Source organism: Dendrobates tinctorius, unplaced genomic scaffold (genome assembly GCF_039654945.1).
Source record: "Dendrobates tinctorius isolate UK_male_01 unplaced genomic scaffold, ASM3965494v1 ptg000202l, whole genome shotgun sequence".
NCBI lineage: Eukaryota > Metazoa > Chordata > Amphibia > Anura > Dendrobatidae > Dendrobates > Dendrobates tinctorius.
The window spans coordinates 6,745,979-6,768,280 of record NW_027361869.1 but is presented as its reverse complement, the minus strand read 5'-3'; the positions used below and the strand labels follow the sequence as shown (position 1 = coordinate 6,768,280).

At 46.7% G+C, this 22,302-nt stretch overlaps 1 protein-coding gene across 1 annotated transcript; it reads left to right on the top strand.

Moving 5' to 3' along the window:
- The first annotated feature begins 1,917 nt into the window (after positions 1-1,917).
- Positions 1,918-21,620, top strand: LOC141057118 (chemerin-like receptor 1). Its single transcript, XM_073553665.1, has 2 exons — positions 1,918-2,040; positions 20,234-21,620. Exon 2 carries the CDS (start codon positions 20,243-20,245, stop codon positions 21,434-21,436), a length of 1,194 nt encoding a protein of 397 aa, XP_073409766.1. The 5' UTR covers positions 1,918-2,040; positions 20,234-20,242; the 3' UTR covers positions 21,437-21,620.
- The last annotated feature ends 682 nt before the right edge of the window (positions 21,621-22,302 follow it).

Here is a 22,302-nt window from a genome sequence, read left to right as displayed (position 1 = left end):
AATGGGTCACTGGTGCAAGTAGTTGGGCGAGAAGATGCAAGGAGCCTGCTTACTTCTTCTTCTGTGACTGGTTCAAAATCAGAGAGTGAGTTAGATGCAGTGGGGGAGGGAGGACAGTGCATGGTATGAGGGGATTTGGAGATAATTTCCTGTCGGATCTGGTCAATTTTTTCTTTGAAGTAATTGGCCAGATCGTCAGCTCGGAGCTCCGTGGTTGGGGCCTGTACTCTTGGATTGAGTAGAGAATGAAAAGTGTCAAAGAGACGTTTCGGGTTATTGGACAGTGAGGTGATGAGGGTGTTGAAATAGGTTTGTTTGGAGAGGTGAAGGGCAGTGTTGTATGTTCTAAGCATAAACTTAAAATGGATGAAATCTTCGTGTAGATTGGATTTTCTCCACAGACGTTCGGCGCACCTGGAGCACCGCTGCAGGAAACGTGTTTGCACCGTGTGCCAGGGTTGTCGCCGTCTGTGTTGTGGTGTTCTATTTATAGGGGGTGCAAATTCATCCAGGGCACTTTGAAGTGTTTCATTGTAATGCTTCAATGCAGAATCAGGACATGAGAGGGAGGAGATAGGGGCCAATGAAGACTGCAAGTTCTTCAGAAGTTTCTGGGTGTTAATGGCCTGTATGTTTCTATAAGTCTGGACAGTGGGGGTGACCTGAGCAGCCTGGCAGTTCTGTATAGAAAATGAAAGAAGATTGTGGTCAGAGAGCGGGAGAGGGGAGTTTGCAAAATCATCCACTGCACAAAGCCGAGAGAAGACCAAGTCGAGGGAGTTTCCGTCTTCATGCGTTGGAGAATTAGTAAGCTGTGAAAGGCCAAATGAGGAGGTTAGAGATAAAAGGTGAGTAGCAGATGGGGAGAGGGGAAGAGCAATGGGGATGTTGAAATCTACCATGATGAGGGTAGGGATGTCACAGGAGAGAAGATGTGGAAGCCAAGTGGCAAAATGATCCAGGAACTGATGGGAGGGGCCGGGAGGACGATACACCACCGCCACTTGCATGGAGAAGGGGGTGTAGAGTCTGACGGCATGGACCTCAAAAGAAGGGAAGACAAGTGAGGGTACTTGAGGGATAACCTGAAAGGTACATTTTGGTGATAGGAGCAGACCAACGCCTCCACCAGCTCTATTGTCTGATCTTGGGGTATGAGAGAAGTGTAGCCCCCCGTATGAAAGAGCAACAGCAGCGGTAGTATCTGACTGCTGGATCCAGGTTTCAGTAAGAGCCAGGAGGTTAAGAGAATTAGAAAGGAAGAAGTCATGAATGAAGGAGAGTTTGTTACACACTGAGCGAGAATTCCAAAGTGCACAATTAAGAGAGACAGATGGCATGCAGGGAATATTAATAAGATTAGAGGGGTTTCTGAGTGTAGCAGTGGGGGGGTTTGACTTTCTATAACATGGGGGACCAGGGTTGGGAGCAATGTCTCCTGCGACTAGGAGAAGGAGGATAGAAAGAGTGAGCAGATGGTTAAGTGATTTGTGAGAGCGTCTCTGGTGTTGAATGGTGGGACTGCCTGGATCTGTGCAATTTAACAATGTGAAAAGAGCGTGAGTGCTATACATAGGAGAGGAAAGAAGCGAGGGGCCAATATGGATGGAGTGTGGAGAGTTAATGCCAGGGCGGTGGATGTGTGTGAATGCAGCGGCCAGGATATAAATTACACAAATGCATATGGTATATATTTGTTGTACTCCTAATGTACAGGGATTAGATGTATATAAATGTCTTACCTGTCTAACTGCCATGTTATAACTGCCAGAAGTACTTTGATACATGTACTTTGATTACATGTGCAGAAATGCCACCCCTGCATAAATGCTCCCCCTAGCTATGTCTGAATATATAGGAGGTTAAGGCTAAGTTTTTTTTTTTTTTTTTGGCTCTCTCTTCTCGTTAATCAATCACACTAAATTGAGACACCAGGACCCAATAAAATGTTGTGGTCAAATAAACACATGTCCAGCACTACATGGATCATAAAGCACTTTGAAAAGTTTCTTGACCTCACAACATAAGGGGACAAGCAGAGTAAGTTGAAAAAAACTATATACCAGATATAAGTTTGCAGAGTTGAAAACACAAAGATAGCATTCAGGATTAACTGCTTGCTGACATTGAATGCAGACACAGGAGTGGATTCAGAGCAGAGATTGGAAAAGCTGGTTACCAGATATAAGTTTGCAGAGTTGAAAACACATAGATAGCATTCAGGATTAACTGCTTGCTGACATTGAATGGAGACACAGGAGTGGATTCAGAGCAGAGATTGGAAAAGCTGGTTACCAGATATAAGTTTGCAGAGTTGAAAACACATAGATAGCATTCAGGATTAACTGCTTGCTGACATTGAATGGAGACACAGGAGTGGATTCAGAGCAGAGATTGGAAAAGCTGGTTACCAGATATAAGTTTGCAGAGTTGAAAACACATAGATAGCATTCAGGATTAACTGCTTGCTGACATTGAATGGAGACACAGGAGTGGATTCAGAGCAGAGATTGGAAAAGCTGGTTACCAGATATAAGTTTGCAGAGTTGAAAACACATAGATAGCATTCAGGATTAACTGCTTGCTGACATTGAATGGAGACACAGGAGTGGATTCAGAGCAGAGATTGGAAAAGCTGGTTACCTGTATGAAGAGAATAGAGATGCGTGTCACATTCATCCATGTTATAACTGCCAGAAGTACTTTGATACATGTACTTCGATTACAATATGGGATGAACAGCCCACCGCTGCCACCACTATGTGACGAACAGCACGGCCGGTCCAACCAATACGTGACGAACGGAGGTCCCGCTATCACCAAAATGTGACGGACAGCGGACCTTGTGTCACCACTATGTCACAATCCCACCACTGACACGGATGTATCAGCGGATGGAGGGACGCGACACACTGCCGGCACACGGCTATCACAGGCACAGGGGGGGCTAATCTTAGTTATCCCACCACTGGCACCATGTGACAAAAATGCAGCAAGCTAACCTTGCTCTACAATTTACCGCAGGGGGCTTATTTTGGGTGCCCCACCACTGCTAACAACCTTCCAAGTACTGCGGGGATTTATGTATATCCCACTTTCTCAGTTCCACTTTGGAACTCACAGGTCTCTGGCGCCCCCCTTACCCTCAGGTCAGTCAGGGAACTGCACCTAGGATAATTAGTCGCCGGACGGGCTGCTTGTTGTGAACCGGCAATTAGGCTTCTGCAGTAAGGGAACTATCAATGCTGTGGCCGCAGCCCCTCATTCAGCAATATAAAACCCTTCTGGGCTGCCAGCAAGCCGCAATCACCGTGCACAACGCGCTGCCACCAGCTCCTGGTTTCTCCACTTAAGTTATAGACTCAAGGGAGGGGTTCGAAGCCAACCCGACAAATTAGTAGCGATTATCTAAAAGAGGCGCTTAGTTCGATTCTTAGAGCATGGAGACAAACTGAATAATTTTATCATTTAGTCCCCGAAAAAGTCGGCAGTGATTACAGAGAAAAGTTGCTATAAAATTGAGACGATAGATATGTACAATACAAATATAACATAAAGGGATTAAAGGCAGAAAGCAATTACACTCACGGTTGCATATTGTTCCTTAGGCAGACCATGCGGCTGAGGGGGGAAGGAGAAGGCGGAGCCACATGTCTCCACTCATCTGGGTTCTGCTCAGCACGAGGACTGGAGCTCTTCTGACCTCCCTGTACGGGAGGGGTACCTTATAGCCCCGGGTGTGTGACATCACCGAAAGGGGCAGTCTGGAGAGTCCCACTTCCCTTATTCTCTAGGTAGAAATCTTACTAAAACTTATAATAATCATAACTTAGCGAGGGAAGCTCGCACAAACACATATTTGGTATGATTGGTTGTAATTAGTGTTGAGCGATACCATCCGATATTCAGAAATATCGGATCAGATTGGATCGGCCCGATACAAAAAAAGTATTGGGTATCGCCGATTCCGATCCCGGAAGTCCCATTCAAGTCAATGGGACAGAAATATCGGAATTAAAAAAACCCCTTCATTTCCTTGTACATCCTGTTCGGGAGGGGGGAAGAGTGCGGGCAGTGCGTAGGCAGACATTGTGTGTGTCTGTGTGTGCGGCTGGGGCCTGTGCGGGCCTCTAGGGGGTCTTACAGGCCTGTCGGGGGCCTGTGCCGGCTGCCGGTGGTCTGTGCGGGCCTCTCGGGGGTCTGTGCCGACTGTCGGTCCTTTGTGCCGGCTGCCGGGGGTCCGTACGGGCCTGCCGGGGGCTTGTGCCGGCTGCCGGGGGTCTGTACGGACCTGCCGGGGGCTTGTGGCAGCTCCCGGGGGTCTGTACGGGCCTGCCGGGGGCTTGTGTGTGTGCAGGTATCGTCCGATGGGACTAGTCCCATCGGGCGATGCCTGCTGCAATGACAGTGACTGACACATTAGCCAATGATGGGACAGTAGTAGTCCCATCATCCGGCTAATGTGTTGAATGTAAAAAAAACAAAACATACTACATATATACTACATTCATACAACATACATACATACATACTACATACATGCTACATATATACTACATTCATACAACATACATACTACATACTACATACATGCTACATATATACAACATTCATACAACATACATACTACATACTACATACATACTACATACATGCTACATATATACTACATTCATACAGCATACATACATACTACATACTACATACATGCTACATACATACTGCATACAATACATTCATACATTCATACAATACATACATATAGACATACAGTACATATAACATAGAGTACATTCTCACCATCACTTGTCACTTTGATCCCCAAAGCCCGAAGCTGTGGAAAAATATGAAAATAACAAGCAAACAATATACTCCCTGATCCGCAGAAATCCACGTGTGTGTGTCCCACGCCAATCTCCCGTGGAGAACAGCAGCATCAGCTGATGCGACCTCTCTCTACGGGGCTCCAGGAATCCAGTGACGGGAGGTAGGTATCTTTCTGCACTGTATTCCTCCGCCACTGTAAAAAAATAGTCCCTGGTCTCACTTTATGGCAAAAGCTGCTTGGGAACTTTCTCACACAGCAAAGCCAAAAGTGAGACTAGGGGCTTTTTTTTACAGTGGCTGAGGAATACAGTGCGGAAGGATACCTACCTCCCGTCACTGGACTCCTGGAGCCCCGTAGAGAGCGGTGGCATCAGCTGATGCTGCTGTTCTCCACAGGAGGTCGGCGTGGGACACACACGCGTGGATTTCTGCGGATTAGGGAGTATATTGTTGTTTGTTATATTCATGTTTTTTGTTATTTTCATGTTTTTTACAGTGAGAATGACACTGGCTTCGGGGAACAAAGTGACAAGTGATGGTGAGTATGTACTCTATGTTATATGTACTGTATGTCTATATGTATGCATTGTATGAATGTATGTTGTATGTCTGTAGCATGTTGTATGTATGTAGTATGTACTATGTATGTAGTATGTAGTATGTATGTTGTATGAATGTAGTATGCATGTAGTATGTATGTATGTACAGTATGTTGTATGAATGTAGTATATATGTAGTATGTATGTAGTATGTATGTAGTATGTATGTTGTATGAATGTAGTATATATGTAGCATGCATGTAGTATGTATGTATGTTGTGTGAATGTAGTATGTATGTAGCATGTATGTAGTATGTATGTATGTTGTATGAATGTAGTATATATGTAGCATGTATGTAGTATGTATGTATGTTGTATGAATGTAGTATATGTGTAGCATGTATGTAGTATGTATGTATGTTGTATGAATGTAGTATATATGTAGCATGTATGTAGTATGTATGTATGTTGTATGAATGTAGTATATATGTAGCATGTATGTAGTATGTATGTATGTTGTATGAATGTAGTATATATGTAGCATGTATGTAGTATGTATGTATGTTGTATGAATGTAGTATGTATGTAGTATGTTTTTTTTTTTTTTACATTCAACACATTAGCCGGATGATGGGACTACTACTGTCCCATCATTGGCTAATGTGTCAATCACTGTCAGTGTAGCAGGCATCGCCAGATGGGACGATGCCTGCACACACACAAGACCCCCGGCAGGCCCGCACAGACGACCGGCAGCAGGCACAGGCCCCCGACAGCCGGCACAGACCACCGAGAGGCCCGTACAGACCACCGGCAGCCGGCACAGGCCCCCGGTAGCCGGCACAGACCACTGACAGCTGGCACAGGCCCCCGAGAGGCCCGTACAGACCACCGGCGTCCGGCACAGGCCCCCGACAGGCCTGTACAGACCACCAGCAGCTGGCACAGGCCACCGACAGGCCTGTACAGACCCCGAGAGGCCCATACAGAACACTGGCAGCCAGCACAGGCCCCCGAGAGGTCCGTACAGACCACCGGCAGCCGGCACAGGCCCCCAACAGGCCTGTACAGATCCCCGAGAGGCCCGTACAGACCTCCGACAGTCGGCACAGACCTCCCGCAGTCGGCACAGACCGCGCATCATGATCATTTCAGCAGCCAATCGCAGCCACAACAGTGGTTCATTGCATTATGGGGGCTTCCGATTTCGGGATCCGATATAGAAAAAATATCGGTACTCGGTATCGGCATTCCGATACAGCGAATATCGGCCGATACCCGATATTTGCAATATCGGAATGCTCAACACTAGTTGTAATTTACCGAATAGGATCCGAAAACACCAAACATGCCATAACTGTGACATTCTATTTGGGAGTACTCTGTAATTCAGGTTCTGGAAGTCTGAGAACTACGCAAAAGGTATCGTAGCGAAGCTGGGACCGCTCAGATCACGGAAATATGACTATTATTCCTCTGTCATGTATGGTTTTTGCAATGTGACTTGTTTTAATACTTCCCATATTGATCCCAGCCTGTGTTTTTCTGAACCTGTTCTTTTCTCCCTGCTGGGCTTCGAGAGGAAGTTGTTGGTTTCAAGTTTCACAGGCTCTGCACATGAAGACACTGGTATGTGTGTGTGAAGAGCTGTGGGCGAAAAGAGGAGGGGGGAAAGCTGCAGCTCCATGCCAGGCTGACAGTTTACAATGCCATAGAATGCCGGACTTTCTAGAAAGTTCCAACAGACAACATCATATTTTGCAGACATTGTATATCACATAGGTCCTGGTACTCTTTACTATTTTCCATGCCTCAGGTCCTGTCTGCTTAAACCTTCACTACCGTATTGGGCCCTGTGCTCTCCCGCAGTGTGGGTAAGTCACCCTGCTCAGCCGTGGCAGTTGCCGACGCTGACAGGATCCTGACATTATAACTGACCGTTACCATTTTTTTTTCTCTGCTCCCCTTCTCCTTTGTGTGTAATGGATCCTATGCATGCCTCTTTCTGAGCAGGTAAAGCACCTGACTCAGATGTCTCAGAGACTCCTGGGGGAACAACTAGCCCTGGCTCAGTCTCAGCAGCTGATCGCTGACACTGTGCAGGGGGTTTTATCATCAGGGGCTCGGGAGGTTACAGTAATTTCCCCTGAATCTCCGGTTAAGCTACCGGATACTTTTTCTGGAGATAGAAGGGAATTCAAAGTGTTCAAGGAGGGCTGTAAGCTTTTTTTTTCATTGAGACCACACTCTTCGGGGGATGAAAGTCAGAGAGAAGGGGTCATTATGTCTCTGCTAAGGGGTGCTCCCCAGGCTTGGGCTTTCTCCCTTCCTACCATTGCCCCTGAGCGTATGACTGTGGATGCATTTTTTGAGGCCTTGGGGCATATTTATGATGAGCCTGATCAGATGCGTATGGCTGAGGACAGGGTGATGAGTGTGTGTCAGGGGAAGCACTCAGCCGAGTGATTCTGCTCAGAGTTCAGACGCTGGGCTGCTGAGGTCTGCTGGAATGATGCCGTCCTCCAGGGTTTGTTCCGTAGAGGCCTGTCTGAATATCTAAAAGATGCCTTGGCTCTCCACCCTCCGCCTGATTCCCTGGAGGAGGCTATGACACAAGCCGTCTGAATGGATCGCAGGCTACAGGCCAGGGGAGTGATGCAGGTTGAAACCCCATTATTTTCTCAAGGAAGAGGAGCCAGTCTTACGTTCAAAACCATGGAAATGGGAACCATCGACTTCAAGGAGAAAGGAAAGAGACAACGGCGCTTGGGAAAGTGCTGTTTTTTCTGTGGGGATTCCGGACATTGGAAAAAGGATTGCCCTTCTTGTCCACCAACCTGCAAGCGACTGAGCCCGGGTGATAGTCGTGGAGGTCACCCAGGCTCTCAGGTACCCTTTTCTCCATTTTCTAAAATGTTGTTACAAGTGGAACTTTGTTGAGGAAGTGTCTCCACAATCACTTCTGCTTTCGTGGATTGTGGATCGTCGTTGAACTTTATTGACTCTGACTTGGTGTCCAGGTGTAAGTTAGGGACAGTTAGGTTGGAGACTCCTATTCATGTTGATGCCATTGACAAAACACCACTGGCTAAGAATGATGTCATATTTCGCACAGAAGAGTTTCTCCTTAAAGTGAGTTCCTTGCACCAGGAACATATTTCATGTTTTGTTATGGACAACCTGCCTGCGGGACTGGTGTTGGGGTTCCCCTGGTTACAATTACATAATCCTGTGATTAATTGGGAATCTCGGGACATTGTTAAATGGGGTCCCTATTGTTCTGAAAAATGTCTTGATACTGTGTCTGTGACGTCCGTGGGTCTGAAAGGTATTCCGGAGTACCTAGAAGTCTATACGGATGTTTTCTCCGAAAAAGAGGCTGAGGTTTTACCACCACACCGCCCATTTGATTGTGCCATTGACCTGGGTCCAGGTGCTAAATTGCCCAAGGCCCGCTTGTATAACCTTTCAGGTCCAGAACGGGCTGCGATGAAGGAATGCATTTCCGAGAATCTCCGTAAGGGACACATTCGTCCTTCTGTTTCTCCCGTGGCGGTTGGGTTCTTTTTCGTAAATAAAAAAGACGATGTTTACGCCCATGTCTCGATTTTTGTGAATTAAATAAGATAACTGTGAGAAATACGTATCCCCTCCCACTTATTCCTGATTTATACAGCCAGTTGTCCAGAGCTAAGTGGTTTTCGAAATTAGATCTACGGGGAGCGTATAACCTTATCAGAGTCCGGGAAGGAGATGAGTGGAATACTGCTTTTCTCACTACTGAAAGGTTGTTTGAAAATTTGGTCATGCCTTTCGGTCTGACCAATGTTCCAGCGGTCTTCCAAAATTTCATACATCACGTGTTCTCTTATTTTATTTGACGTTTTATGGTGGTGTATTTGGATGACATATTGATCTACTCTCCTGATAAACAGGCTCACATTGGTCATATTTGGAAATTGTATGCACTAAAAGGTTGAAACAAGAGCGCAATAGGGTCTTATCCGGGTAAAATGTATAAATAGTAAAGGTATTATACTCACCTTCTCAAAGAGAAAGTAAAGCCTGTATAGTATGTCAGCCTGCTGCACGTCCAACGGTCCACAGCGGAACCGCACCACAGTTAATAAGGAATAAATTCTTGGACTTTAAGTGCGCTGCCAGACAAATTCCATAACAACACAAGGTTAAAAAAGTTAACCCTTTTATCCCTACGCGTTTCGAAGCATAACGCTTCTTCTTCAGGGGTTGACACATCAACCCCTGAAGAAGAAGCGTTATGCTTCGAAACGCGTAGGGATTAAAGGGTTAACTTTTTTAACCTTGTGTTGTTATGGAATTTGTCTGGCAGCGCACTTAAAGTCCAAGAATTTATTCCTTATTAACATTGGTCATATTTGGACAGTTCTCTAACGGCTTCGGGAGAACTGTCTCTTTGCTAAACTAGAGAAATGTTTATTTTTTGTTCAGGAACTGTCTTTTCTGGGGTTCATTGTGTCTGCTGAAGGGTATCGCATGGATCCTAATAAGGTGCATGCCATTGTCGAGTGGGTTCAACCTTGTGATTTGAAGGCTCTGCAGCGTTTCCTAGGATTCGCCAATTATTATCTTAAATTTATAAGGGGGTTCTCACAACAGGTGGTTAAACCCCTCACAGACATCACTCAAAAGGGGGCCGACATCAAGAATTGGTCAGCCGCAGCGATAGCGGCGTTTCAGTTTTTAAAAAAAAATGTTTCATGTCTGCTCCGGTTCTTATTCAACCGGACCCGTCTGAACCATTTATTGTTGAGGTGGACGCCTCAGAGGTGGGGGTGGGGGAGGTATTGTCCCAGGGACCCACCACTTTGACCAGTTTGAGACCTTGCGCCTTTTTCTCAAAGAAATTCTCCCCTGCGGAAAGAAACTATGATGTTGGGAATCGAGAACTTCTGGCCGTAAAGTTGGCCTTTGAAGAATGGAGGCATTTTTTGGAGGGGGGCTGTGTATCCTATAACCGTAAATACAGACCACAAAAACCTAGCTTACATTGAGTCAGCTAAAAGGTTGACTCCCAGACAGGCTAGATGGTCACTTTTTTTCCCGATTCAACTTCTCGATCACTTTTCGGCGAGGATCCAAAAATGTCAGAGCTGATGCCTTGTCACGCAGTCTAAATCCGCTGTCCCCCCCCGAAGCTCCATCCTCCATTCTTCAGCCTGGGGTGGTGGTGGCAGGTGTTTCTAATATGTTGGAATGGGAGATTTGGGAAGCACAGTCTCTTGCACCTCTGGCTAAGCCGGTGGATAAACTTTTTGTGCCAGCTCAGTTTCGTCTCAAGGTCCTCCGGGAGTTCCATGACTCAGTTCTGGGTGGACATCCAGGGATCTCGGCTACCCGGAAGGCCATTGCTAGAGTATTCTGGTGGTCTTCTTTAGCCTCTAATGTTGGGGAATATGTGTCTGCATGTGATGTTTGTGCCCGTGCAAAAAACCCCCATAACCGGCAGGACGGGGAATTGGTACCACTGCCAATTCCTGAAAGACCATGGACTCATTTGTCCCTGTATTTCATCACCAACCTTCCCCACTCCAAGGGTAATACCGTCGTTTGGGTTGTGGTGGACAGGTTTAGTAAGCAGGCACATTTTGTACCTTTGGCAGCTCTACCTAATGCGGAAACATCGTCCAGATTGTTTGTTGAGCATGTGGTGCGGTTGCATGTGGTACCCTTGAATGTGGTGTCTGATAGAGGAGTGCAATTTGTTTCCAGATTTTGGAGGGCTTTTTGTAAGAGCTTGGGTATTGGTCTGTCCTTTTCATCCGCTTATCATCCAGAGACTAATGGGCAGACCGAGCGGACCAATGAGTCTCTGGAGCAAATTCTGCGTTGCTTGACCTCAGCCCGACAGGATGATTGGTGTTCTGTGTTACCGTTGGCCGAATTTGCGTTTAACAACCGCATTAACCAGTCTACGGGTACATCTCCGTTTTTCTGCAACTATGGATTTCATCCTCATTTTGGACAATTTTCCCGTTTGAACTCTGGGTGTCCTGGGGCGGATGACACTATCCAGCGGTTGGGGGAGGTATGGCGGGAGGTCCAGAGTTACGAAGGCCCAGGATAAATTTAAATTTTTTGCAGACAAAAAACGATCCGCGGGACCGGTGTTTCAAATTGGGGATAAGGTATGGTTATCTACCAAGAATATATGGCTCATGGTCCCCTCTGCGAAGCTTGGACCTAAGTTTATAGGTCCCTATGAAATTACCGAAGCGGTTAACCCGGTGGCTTTTCGGTTGCGTCTTCCGCCATCTCTACGGATCCCCAATGTTTTCAATAGGGCCCTTTTGAAACCTGTGAGGTCCGGTGGGGAGGGATCATCAGCTTCCCCGCTACCGGTTTTGGTAGATGGGCAGTCTGAGTACGAGGTGGAACGAATTGTCGACTCTAGGTTGGTCCGTTGTGCCCTTCAATATCTGGTACATTGGAAAGGCTATGGTCCTGAAGAACGTTCGTGGGTTCCTGCTCGATCGGTTCATGCGGATCGGTTAGTCCAGGCCTTTCACGCCAAGTATCCCGAGACACTTGGGGGTCCAGTTGCCCCCCATTGAGAGGAGGGTACTGCCACGATCCAGGACGGGGTTTCGCTTTGATCTGTCCTGGTCAGAGAGGGGGTTAAATGTTTCTGCCTCTCTCTGGCAGAGGGTTGCTTTTTAATGCTCACTGGACCTAGGTCCGGTGTCAGTTATACTCCTGCCCTCGACTGAGTTAGTTGACCTCTTGTGTACGTGTGCCTTGTGCCTGATAACTTGTTGCTTGTTTGGTTTTGATCCGGTTCTGTCCCTGTTACGAGTTCTGCCTTTCCCTCTTGTACCGCACTGCCCTCTCGTGTATGACTCTCTGCTTGTGACTTGACTATTCTCTGCTCATCCCTTTCGTACCGTACCGCCCTCTCGTGTATGACCTCTGCTTGTCTGACCTGCGTTTTCCTCTCCTCTACTACAGTATTCCTGCAGTAGGTACATTACATCATCTGCAGTAGTAGGACGCTAAGCCCCGCCCCCTGCAGTCACATGATCGTAGGTCCTGGTACTCCTTACTATTTTCCGTGCCTCAGGTCCTGTCTGCTTAAACCTTCACTACCGTATTGGGCCCCGTGCTCTCCCGCAGTGTGGGTATGTCACCCTGCTTAGCCGTGGCAGTTGCCGACGCTAACAGGATCCTGACAGCAGGAACCTCATTCTCTCAAAGCGGTGCAGCGCTTTATGGGGTTCATAAATTGCAATTGCCAATACATCCCCTACTTCTCGACTTTGGTAGCCCTCACCAAGAAGGGTGCAAATCCCAAGTTGTGGTCGGAACCAGTCTCCAAGGCCTTCTCCTCCATTAAGTCCCATTTCGCTAGCACTCCCATTCTACATTGCCCCGTTGTAAATAAGCCCTTCATTCTGGAAGTGGATGCCTCTTCCGTCAGTGCTGGAGCCGTACTGTTTCAGAAGGACATGCAAGGTCAGAAGCACCCATGCTTCTTTTTCTCCAAGACCTTCACACCGGCGGAGAGGAATTATCCCATCAGGGACAGGGATTTGCCAGCGATGAAGTTGGCCTTCTCGGAGTGGAGACACTTCCTGGAGGGGGCTCGCCACCCTTTCCAGGTGTTCACCGACCACAAAAACTTGGTGTATCTGCAAACAGCCCAGCGGCTAAATTCTCGCTTGGCCAGATGGTCTTTGTTCTTTTCCTGGTTCCACTTCACCCTCCATTTTATCTTCGGGGAGAAGAACATTCGGGCCGATTCTCTCTCCCGCTCCGTGGTGTCATCGGAGGAAGAGGAGGAGGAGCCTCGGCTGATCGTCCCATCCGAGAGCCTGAGGACTGTGGCTCGGTTGCCCTTAAATCAGTACCTCCGGGCAAGACATTTGTCCCTGCCAGTCTGCGACCGGAGGTCCTCTCTTGGGCTCATTCGTCCAGGGTGGGTGGACATTTCGGGACAAAACGGACCTCTGAGCTTCTGGCGAGGACATACTGGTGGCCGCATATGGCCCGTGATGTCAGGGACTATATTCAGGCGTGCGTCTCTTGCACCCAGAATAGGTCCTCTCGGCAGCGGCCCGCTGGGCTTCTTTGTCCTCTGCCGGTAGCGGACAGGCCCTGGGAGATGGTCAGTATGGACTTTGTGGTGGGGCTACCCAAGTCCAGTGGCAGCACGGTCATTTGGATTGTCACCGACCATTTCTCTAAGATTGTGCACCTGGTACCTCTCTCCTGGTTACCTCCTGACCGGGGCCTGGCAGCGTTGTTCATTAAGCACGTTTCCCGCCCGCATGGCATGCCGGACAAGATTGTCAGTGACCGGGGTCCTCAGTTTGCGTCCCGGTTTTGGAGAGAGCTTTGTTCCCTGCTCAGCATTGAGCTGAATCTCTCCTAGGCCTATCATCCCGAGACGAACGGGTTGGTAGAGAGAGCCAACCAGACCCTGATCACATATCTTCGACATTTTGTCTCGGCCAGGCAGGACGACTGGGCATCCTTGCTGCCGTGGGCAGAGTTCGCTTTGAACAATGCTGTGACCAACTCCACCGGTCAGACCCCATTCCTCCTAAATTACGGCCAGCATCCGCGCGTCCCTGTGCCCATGCCCGTGTCATCCACCGACTCCAGGGTGGCAGACTGGGCGGTGGAGGCACGCGACATTTGGGATCGCACCCAGGATGCTATCAGGGCTTCCAAGGAGAGAATGAGGACCTCCGCTGACGCACACCGGCGCCCTGCTCCGACTTTTGCCCCTGGCGACTTGGTGTGGCTCTCCGCCCGAAACATCAGGCTGCGGGTAGAGTCCGCTAAATTCGCACTGCTCTGCATTGGCCCCTTCAAGGTCCTCGAGCAGATCAGCTCTGTGGTCTACCGTTTGGCCCTTCCACCATACTTGGCTATCTCTGATACATTCCACGTGTCCTTCCTTAAGCCTGTTCACTTGTCCCGGTTCTCCGAGTCATCTGCCGGGACATCAGACTTGTCCTCGGACAAGTTTGAGGTCAATGCCATTGTGGGATGCAAGGTGATGCGGGCAAAAAGTTTATTTGGTGGATAGGAAGGGTCATGGTCCAGAGGCTCGGACCAGGGAGCCAGTGGAGAGCATCCACACTCCGCTCCTCATTGCGGCGTCTGAGCATAGCGAGGCTCAGAGGGGAGGGGGCCCTAGGAGGAGGGTAATGTTAGGCGTCGGGTTCCTGCCACTGCACAGCAGAAATCCAGAGCCTTGCACCCAGCGGTCTCCCATTCTTCTTCGGCCGCAGTGGAACCTGCTCAGCAGATTCGTCGGTCCCGGCGCTCTGCCCAGGCCAACTCCGTGGGTTTGCTTGCTGCTTCCACCTCTGGCACAGCTATGACAATGCATGCTGATCATCAGCGAGATTCTCCAGGGACTAAGTCCTCATGTCGGGCCACTGAGCATGCCCGCGGAGTGATCTCCCGTTGGAGATCGAGGGTCACGTGCTCAGGTCCTGCTCGTGTTCGGATTGGCCCATCCGAGAAGCCAGGAAGGTCCCGGACGCCCGTGTTGTGCAGCCTAGCCTGCTAGTGCCCAGGCTTAGGTATAAGTAGGTCAGGGTTTGAGTCAGACATTGGTCCTCACCAGTGATCCATCACGCCTCAGCGCACTTGCTCCACACTCCACTGCCAGCGTCTTTAGCGGCGCTCGTGGCAGCGACGCTGCATGCTCAGTGGGCCTAGAGGGACTCTAACCCCGTGTCCTTGGGGTAGCGTTCTGTGGCTGTACACTGTGCGCTCTTTTAGCCGAGCTCTGTGAGCACAAACAGGCTCTGGCGTTTATGTTCAGCGGTAGTGCGGCTCTGTGAAGCAACAGAGTCCGCCCCCATACACACCGGGTGACGATAACCCGCATGTGTCTTTATAGTATACCGCCATATAGCATCCGCCATTACTGAGCAGCAGGTTACCACCCCGCACGGTGGACCTCGGGCTGCAAACGCACCTTATTACCATCTTTATTATTTGGTGCGTTCCGCCATCACTAACAAATACACTGCAGTTCACATGGGGCATTCAGGAGCATGGGAGAAAGGGGTGGAATTCAGCAATGCATACCATATAAAAATACAATGCAGTTCACATGGGGCATTCAGGAGCATGGGAGAGAGGGGTGGAATTCAGCAATGCATACCTGTGGGAACAGAAGAACATCTCGGTCAGATGGTGATGATGACAATACTGTAGGGGTCATGAGTGGCCAAATGCCTTCTAGAATTCTAGTCTAATTCAGAGTACTCAGAAATATGTACTTTGAAATATGGATTTTGAAGTAGATGGAGCCAACTACGTCTGGAGCAGACCCATGGTGCTGAATATATGTGCAGCTAAACACAATCAGCTGTGAGTTAATTTCTCCTTCCCAGGCCAATCAATCTCCATTAGTGTGAATACAAAAAAAAAAAGACAGAATTTGAGAGCAAAATATTTTTCTTTTCGGTTGTAGGTTAGGCCTCTTTCACACTTCAGTTTTTTGTATCAGTTCCAATCCGCCAAAAAGTCAGACAAGCGGATCCGTTCTTAACTGATGTGAACGGATGGCACAGGATCCGTTTTTAGACGCATCCTGAAAATGAGGAAATTTAAAGGAAACGCTGGCAGGGAAGGAGAGAGAGAGAGAGAGAGAGAGAGAGAAGTTCAGTTGGTGGAGGATACTGGCATTAGTTTTATGAAAAAAATGTTTGTGTTGAAATGTGTTGGGCTCTTACATTGTGAATATGAAAAACGACTTGTGAATGAGCGTATTGAGACATATTTGTCATGAAGGAGTTCTAAGGGCCCCGTCACACTTTATCGGCGCACTAGCGATCCCAACAACGATATGACCTTGTTAGGATCACTGGTGTGTCACTACATGATCGCTGGTGAGCTGCCAAACAGGCAGCTTCACCAGCGATCAGCACCAGCGACATGCTGGTAATAAGCAACGCACGTCGCTTAGTTACCCACTGTGTACCTTAGTTACCAGCGCGCTGGTGCAGGGAGCTGATAACCAAGGTACATATCGGGTTTCTAAGCGGCGCCGACCCCTAAGCCTAGTGGAGAATATCAAACAAGGCTCAGCTAGCAAGCCAGAGGCTGAGGTAATTTCAGATGACTCAGCCACAGCAACAAGTATTCCCTAAAAAGGCAGCCAAGATAGGAGCAAGGGGACTTTGAGAACGTCACTCGACAGGGTCCGCGGCTGCCGGCTAGGGGACACTGCTTGTGAAGGCGCGGGGCAGGAGGGAAAGGAGAGATCAGCGCTGAGACACGGCCTAGAAAGGTGAACATAAAGAGAAGTCTTGAAAAGGTGTTTCCAATCTACCTGGAAGTTGGCTGGACCCCTCCGCCGGAGGACACAGTACTAAGCGGGTCACCGTGTGCACAAGAATTGTGAGTAAAAACACAGAAACTGCACCCAACTGTGTCCCTATTGTCATTTGCGTCTCGCCTGCCTTACACCGCATTCACCATCACTGTCTCCGGCTCAACTGCCCTGGGACACAGCTCTGCCCGTGGAGAGCTTCATCATCTCTGCTGCCCTAACACCGTCCCAGAGGATCTGCATTGCAGCATCGGCTATCATTGCTGAATATCATGGGTGGAGTCATGATATCCCTTTTCCTATCATTCCCCCATTGAACATCCATCTTTACTGGATGCCCAGGGCCACGGACCGGGTCACTGCCAACATGACACATTCCCTTTAAAGAACCTTACCAACCCGGTACCGAGTAACCTAAGGCCCTGTTACTATTAGAGTTTATTCCTTATGGGATGATTTTGACATAATCTATCAGAACTTATCGATGATATGTGATACTGCGCACATGTCTTGTTTAGCTGGAGAATGGACCCAAACTATCTGAGGGAAAAGGATACCAGGAAAATATTGATTTGGGGGGCTAAACCTCACATCTTATATACAGTGGGTGGAAAGTATTCAGAACCCTTTACATTTTTCACTCTTTGTTTCATTGCAGCCATTTGGTAAATTGAAAAAACTTCTTTTTTTTTCTCATTAATGTACACTCTGCACCCCATCTTGACTGAAAAAAAACTGAAATGTAGAAATTTTTGCAAATTTATTAAAAGAGAAAAACTGAAATATCACATGGTCATAAGTATTCAGACCCTTTGCTCAGTATTCAATAGAAACACGCTTTTGAGCTAGTACAGCCATTAGTCTTTTTGGGAATGATGCAACAAGTTTTTCACACCTGGATTTGGGGATCCTCTGCCATTCTTCCTTGCAGATACTCTCCAGTTCCATCAGGTTGGATGGTGAACGTTGGTGGACAGCCATTTTCAAGTCTCTCCTGAGATGCTCAATTGGGTTTAGCTCAGGGTTCTGGCTGGGCCAGTCAAGAATGGTCATCGAGTTTTTCTGAAGCCACTCACCTTTTATTTTAGCTGTGTGCTTATGGTCATTGTCTTGTTGGAAGGTGAATCTCTGGCCAAGTCTGAAGTCCAGAGCACTCTGTAAAAGGTTTTCATCAGGATATCTCTATACTTGGCGGCATTCATGTTTCCTTCAATGGCAACTAGTTGTCCTGTCCCTGCAGCTGAAAAACACCCCCAAAGCATGATGCTGCCACCACCATGTTTCACTGTTGGGATTGTATTGGGCAGGTGATGAGCAGTGCCTGGTTTTCTCCACACATACCACTTAGAATTATCACCAAAAAGTTATATCTTCGTCTCATCAGATCAGAGAATCTTATTTCTCATAGTCTGGGAGTCCTTCATGTGTTTTTTTTTAGCAAACTCTATGCGAGCCTTCATATGTCTGGCACTGAGGAGAGGCTTCAGTTGGGCCACTCTGCCATAAAGGCCCGACTGGTGGAGGGCTGCAGTTATAGTTTACTTTGTGGAACTTTCTCCCATCTCCCTACTGGATCTGTGGAGCTCAGCCACAGTGATCTTGGGGTTCTTCTTTACCTCTCTCACCAAGGCTCTTCTCTCATGATTGCTCAGTTTGGCTGGACGGCCAGGTCTTGGAAGACTTCTGATGGTCCCAGACTTCTTCCATTTAAGGATTATTGAAACCACTGTGCTCATAGGAACCTTGAGTACTGCAGAAATTCTTTTGTAACCTTGGCCAGATCTGTGTCTTGCCACAATTCTGTCGCTGAGCTCCTTGGCCAGTTCCTGTGACCTTATGATTCTCATTTGGTCTGACATGCACTGTGAGCTGTGAGGTCTTATATAGACAGGTGTGCGCCTTTACCAATCAGGTCCTATCAGTTCAATTAAACACAGCTGGACTCCAATGAAGGAGCAGAACCATCTCAAGGAGGATCACAAGGAAATGGACAGCATTTGACTTAAATATGAGTGTCTGAGCAAAGGGTCTGAATACTTCTGACCATGTGATATTTCGATTTATCTTTCTAATAAATTTGCAAAAATTTCTACATTTCTGTTTTTTTTTCAGTCAAGATGGGGTGCAGAGTGTACATTAATGAGGAAAAAAATTAACTTTTTTGAATTTACCAAATGGCTGCAATGGAACAAAGTGAAAAATACTTTCTGTACCCACTGTATAGCACTGAAAACTATATGGTAAAACAGTATCTCCATTAAAACTTACGAAACAAAAAGACATCACAGGAACTGCAAGACATTCTTGAGAAAAAAGGCTTAATCAGTAAACTTTATGTTGCACATGTTCTCTGTAGCCGGTGCTAACACAGATAAGCATTGCCTTGGGTTCTGATTGCATCTTCTAATAATCGGCTGTGAGTATTTGCTGTTTTTAGCAATAATTTTTATTAGGATTTACATGGACAAAGGAAACATGAGTGGAAATGAGAGAATTATAATTGCTGTACGAATGGAGTTGTAGTATAAAGGTAAAAGATATGGGAGCTGATAAACTGTAACAGTAGAGCTTCTATAGAAACCTTGGTTTGATAGAGGTCCCATTGAGGTCATCGGAATAAAACTAGGGTGGAGAAGGGAAGACAAGAAGGTGAGATCCATCAGACTGGGCAATTGTGGGTGGAAACTCAAGCAGACAATTGTGTATGTGAGATCCAACACGAACATATACAATGGAATATATCCTGCGGGTCCAGGAAAAACAGATATACATTTTTCATGTGGCTTCTTTTGATCACTGGAAATGGAAGATTGTTCTCCCAAGCCACAAGCAATAGTCTTGTTATCTGTTGAGAAAACATAAGAAATAGGAATTTGTGAAAACTTAGGCACATGGGAAACTCACTTATTGAAGAGGGTTTCTCAAGGGTTTCTTGAATTATTATAACTTGCTAAGGAGTAGATCGGTGAATAGTTTCTAATCCTTAATCTTTTGACCTTCGGACAGGTCTACTAGATGTGAAACATGTCAATTGTAGTCGTGCAACTTCTAAAACAATTAAGAGGAATACCCAGGGACTACATGGAAACTGTGAGCTTGATAGGTCCTCGAAGGTTGTTTTTTTCTGACTAAAGTTTTGAGAATGACTTTGGGGTAGTAGGACCAGATCTGAGACCATTGAGCTTACGCTAAGGTAGATCCTAAATCTGATTCCCATTTGTACACGTTAAATGTGTACAGAAGGTGGCATGGATCAAGTGTGAATGTTTCAACAAAAGTTGTTGTGACTATTTGTTAATGTGTTTTATGGTTTATGAAACATGACAATCTATTGTGTCCTTTATATATAGTTTGTAGTGTTGGAGTATGAATAGGCAGCAACTTGCCAAACTGAGAATAAACCCTTTAAAGCCTGGTCTAACGATTACACATTTCTGTATAATGCATGGTAATATTCTTTTTTTTTTCACGTTTTTTCTGAGAATGAATATTCAGATTCTTTTTTGTCTCTTTTTTTCCCATCCTGCAGTTTCTAACCATGAACCATGAAGTGTTTGAAAACTTCTGTTATGAACTATGGGATTTATTACGTTCTGAAGATCTAAGAGCCTTATCTCCTAGCACAGACCATCCAACCCCTATCCAATACGTCAGCTTTGTGCTCTCCATAATCACTTGTATCATCGGATTTGGCGCCAACCTTCTTGTCATCTTCATCACTGGATTCTTAACAAAGAAGAACAAATATAAAATCTGGTTCCTGAACTTGGCTTTGGCAGATTTCGCCTTTCTTCTGTTTCTACCCCTGAAGGCTTTCTCTATAATAAGAGGAAGATGGCCATTTTGGCAAATTGTGTGCAAACTCTATAACTTCCTTACCTTTGTTAATATGTATTCCAGTATTTACATCCTCACAGTGTTGACTATTGATCGCGCCTTGTCTGTCGCAAAACCAATATTGCATCTGAGGTTTCATTCTCAAAAATTTTGCTGCTTTATGTGCGCACTCATCTGGGTATCATCAGCCCTATGTAGTATTCCCGCCATCATCTATAGTGATGTACATGCAGACCAATGCACCCTGTCTTACTATGACACTTCTCTTGTTGCAAACGTATTAAGTTACAGATTAGAAGAAGATGAGATGTACGATGAGCCAAGAGAAAACTGCGGAAATCGCTCACACTTTTCAGATTATGAAAGAAGTGAGATGGTCACGGAATGGAGGGAAAGGACTGTTACAACAGAGCGTATTGTAGTGCCCCTTGCAGTGGTTGGTTATGTCATCCCGCTATGCGTGATCATTTCCTCCAACATCATCATTGCTTTCCATGTGAAGAATTCTAGGATGGCGGCAACTTCCAGACTCTACAGATTGGTGATTATTGGAATCATGAGCTTTTTCTGTACCAGAACTCCATATGTTTTGAGCTATATCATTTTCTTGGTGTCTGTCTACACAATGAATATGATGTTGTGGTATAAACTATCTGTCATTTTGCCGCTGTTATTCACCATATCGGCTACTAACAGTTTACTAAACCCGGTGATTTATGTTCTAGTAATAAAGCAAGCAAGAAATGAACTTCTTCATTTTGTAGGAAGAAGTAGATTGAGAATGTCACAAAGGTATTCAACAACTTCGTCTAGTCATCACTACAATGCGCCTGCTGGTCCAATGGTGTCTGCTGCCAGGACGCTTGGTGATGGCAAGCATGCTGTGGTTCTTTGACACGATTTTCAGGAAATGTTGTAAAGTTGGAAAAAAAACGTAATTTTTACGATGGTTTCTTGAAAATTGTAGCAAAAAATATGCAGCGCGATTGCATGCGTGAACCTACCCTAATATTTGCTATTGTTGAACAAGAATATGATATTTTTGGTTTGTGAGTCTGTAAATAAAGGTCTAAACACAACTATATTTTCAATTACTACAGTATTTCCAAATAGCACTATTTTTGTTGTCCTGTAGCATGTATATGTGAAGCTGTGTATGAAGTATATATGTTGGCTCTTTTGCGTTTTTGATATACAGGGTGGGATATTTATATGGATAAACCAAAACTAAATGGAATGGTTGGTGATATCAACTTCCTGTTTGTGGCACATTAGTATATGGGAGGGGGAAAACTTTTCAAAATGTGTGGTGACTAGTGTTGAGCTTTCCGATACCACAAGTATCGGGTATCGGCCGATATTAGCTGTATCGGAATTCCGATACTGACTTCCGATACTTTTTTCGCATCGGATACCGGAATCGGAAGTTCCCATAAAGCTATCAGCCTGCTCGATTTGATTCAGCCAATGGGAATCCTCAGAAGTGTGGGCACATCCTGTTAGGCATGTTAACTACTGGCATGGCTGTGATTGGCTGCTGAAATGACATCATCATGATGTGCGGTCTGTGCGCATCATGATGCGCGGTCTGTGCCGACTGTGGGGGGTCTGTGCCGACTGTCGTGGGTCTGTACGGGCCTGCCGGGTGCCTGTGCCGGCTGCCGGTGGTCTGTGCGGGCCTCTCGGGGGTCTGTGCCGACTGCCGGGTGCCTGTGTCGGCTGCCGGTGGTCTGTGCGGGCCTGCCGGGGGTCTTGTGTGTG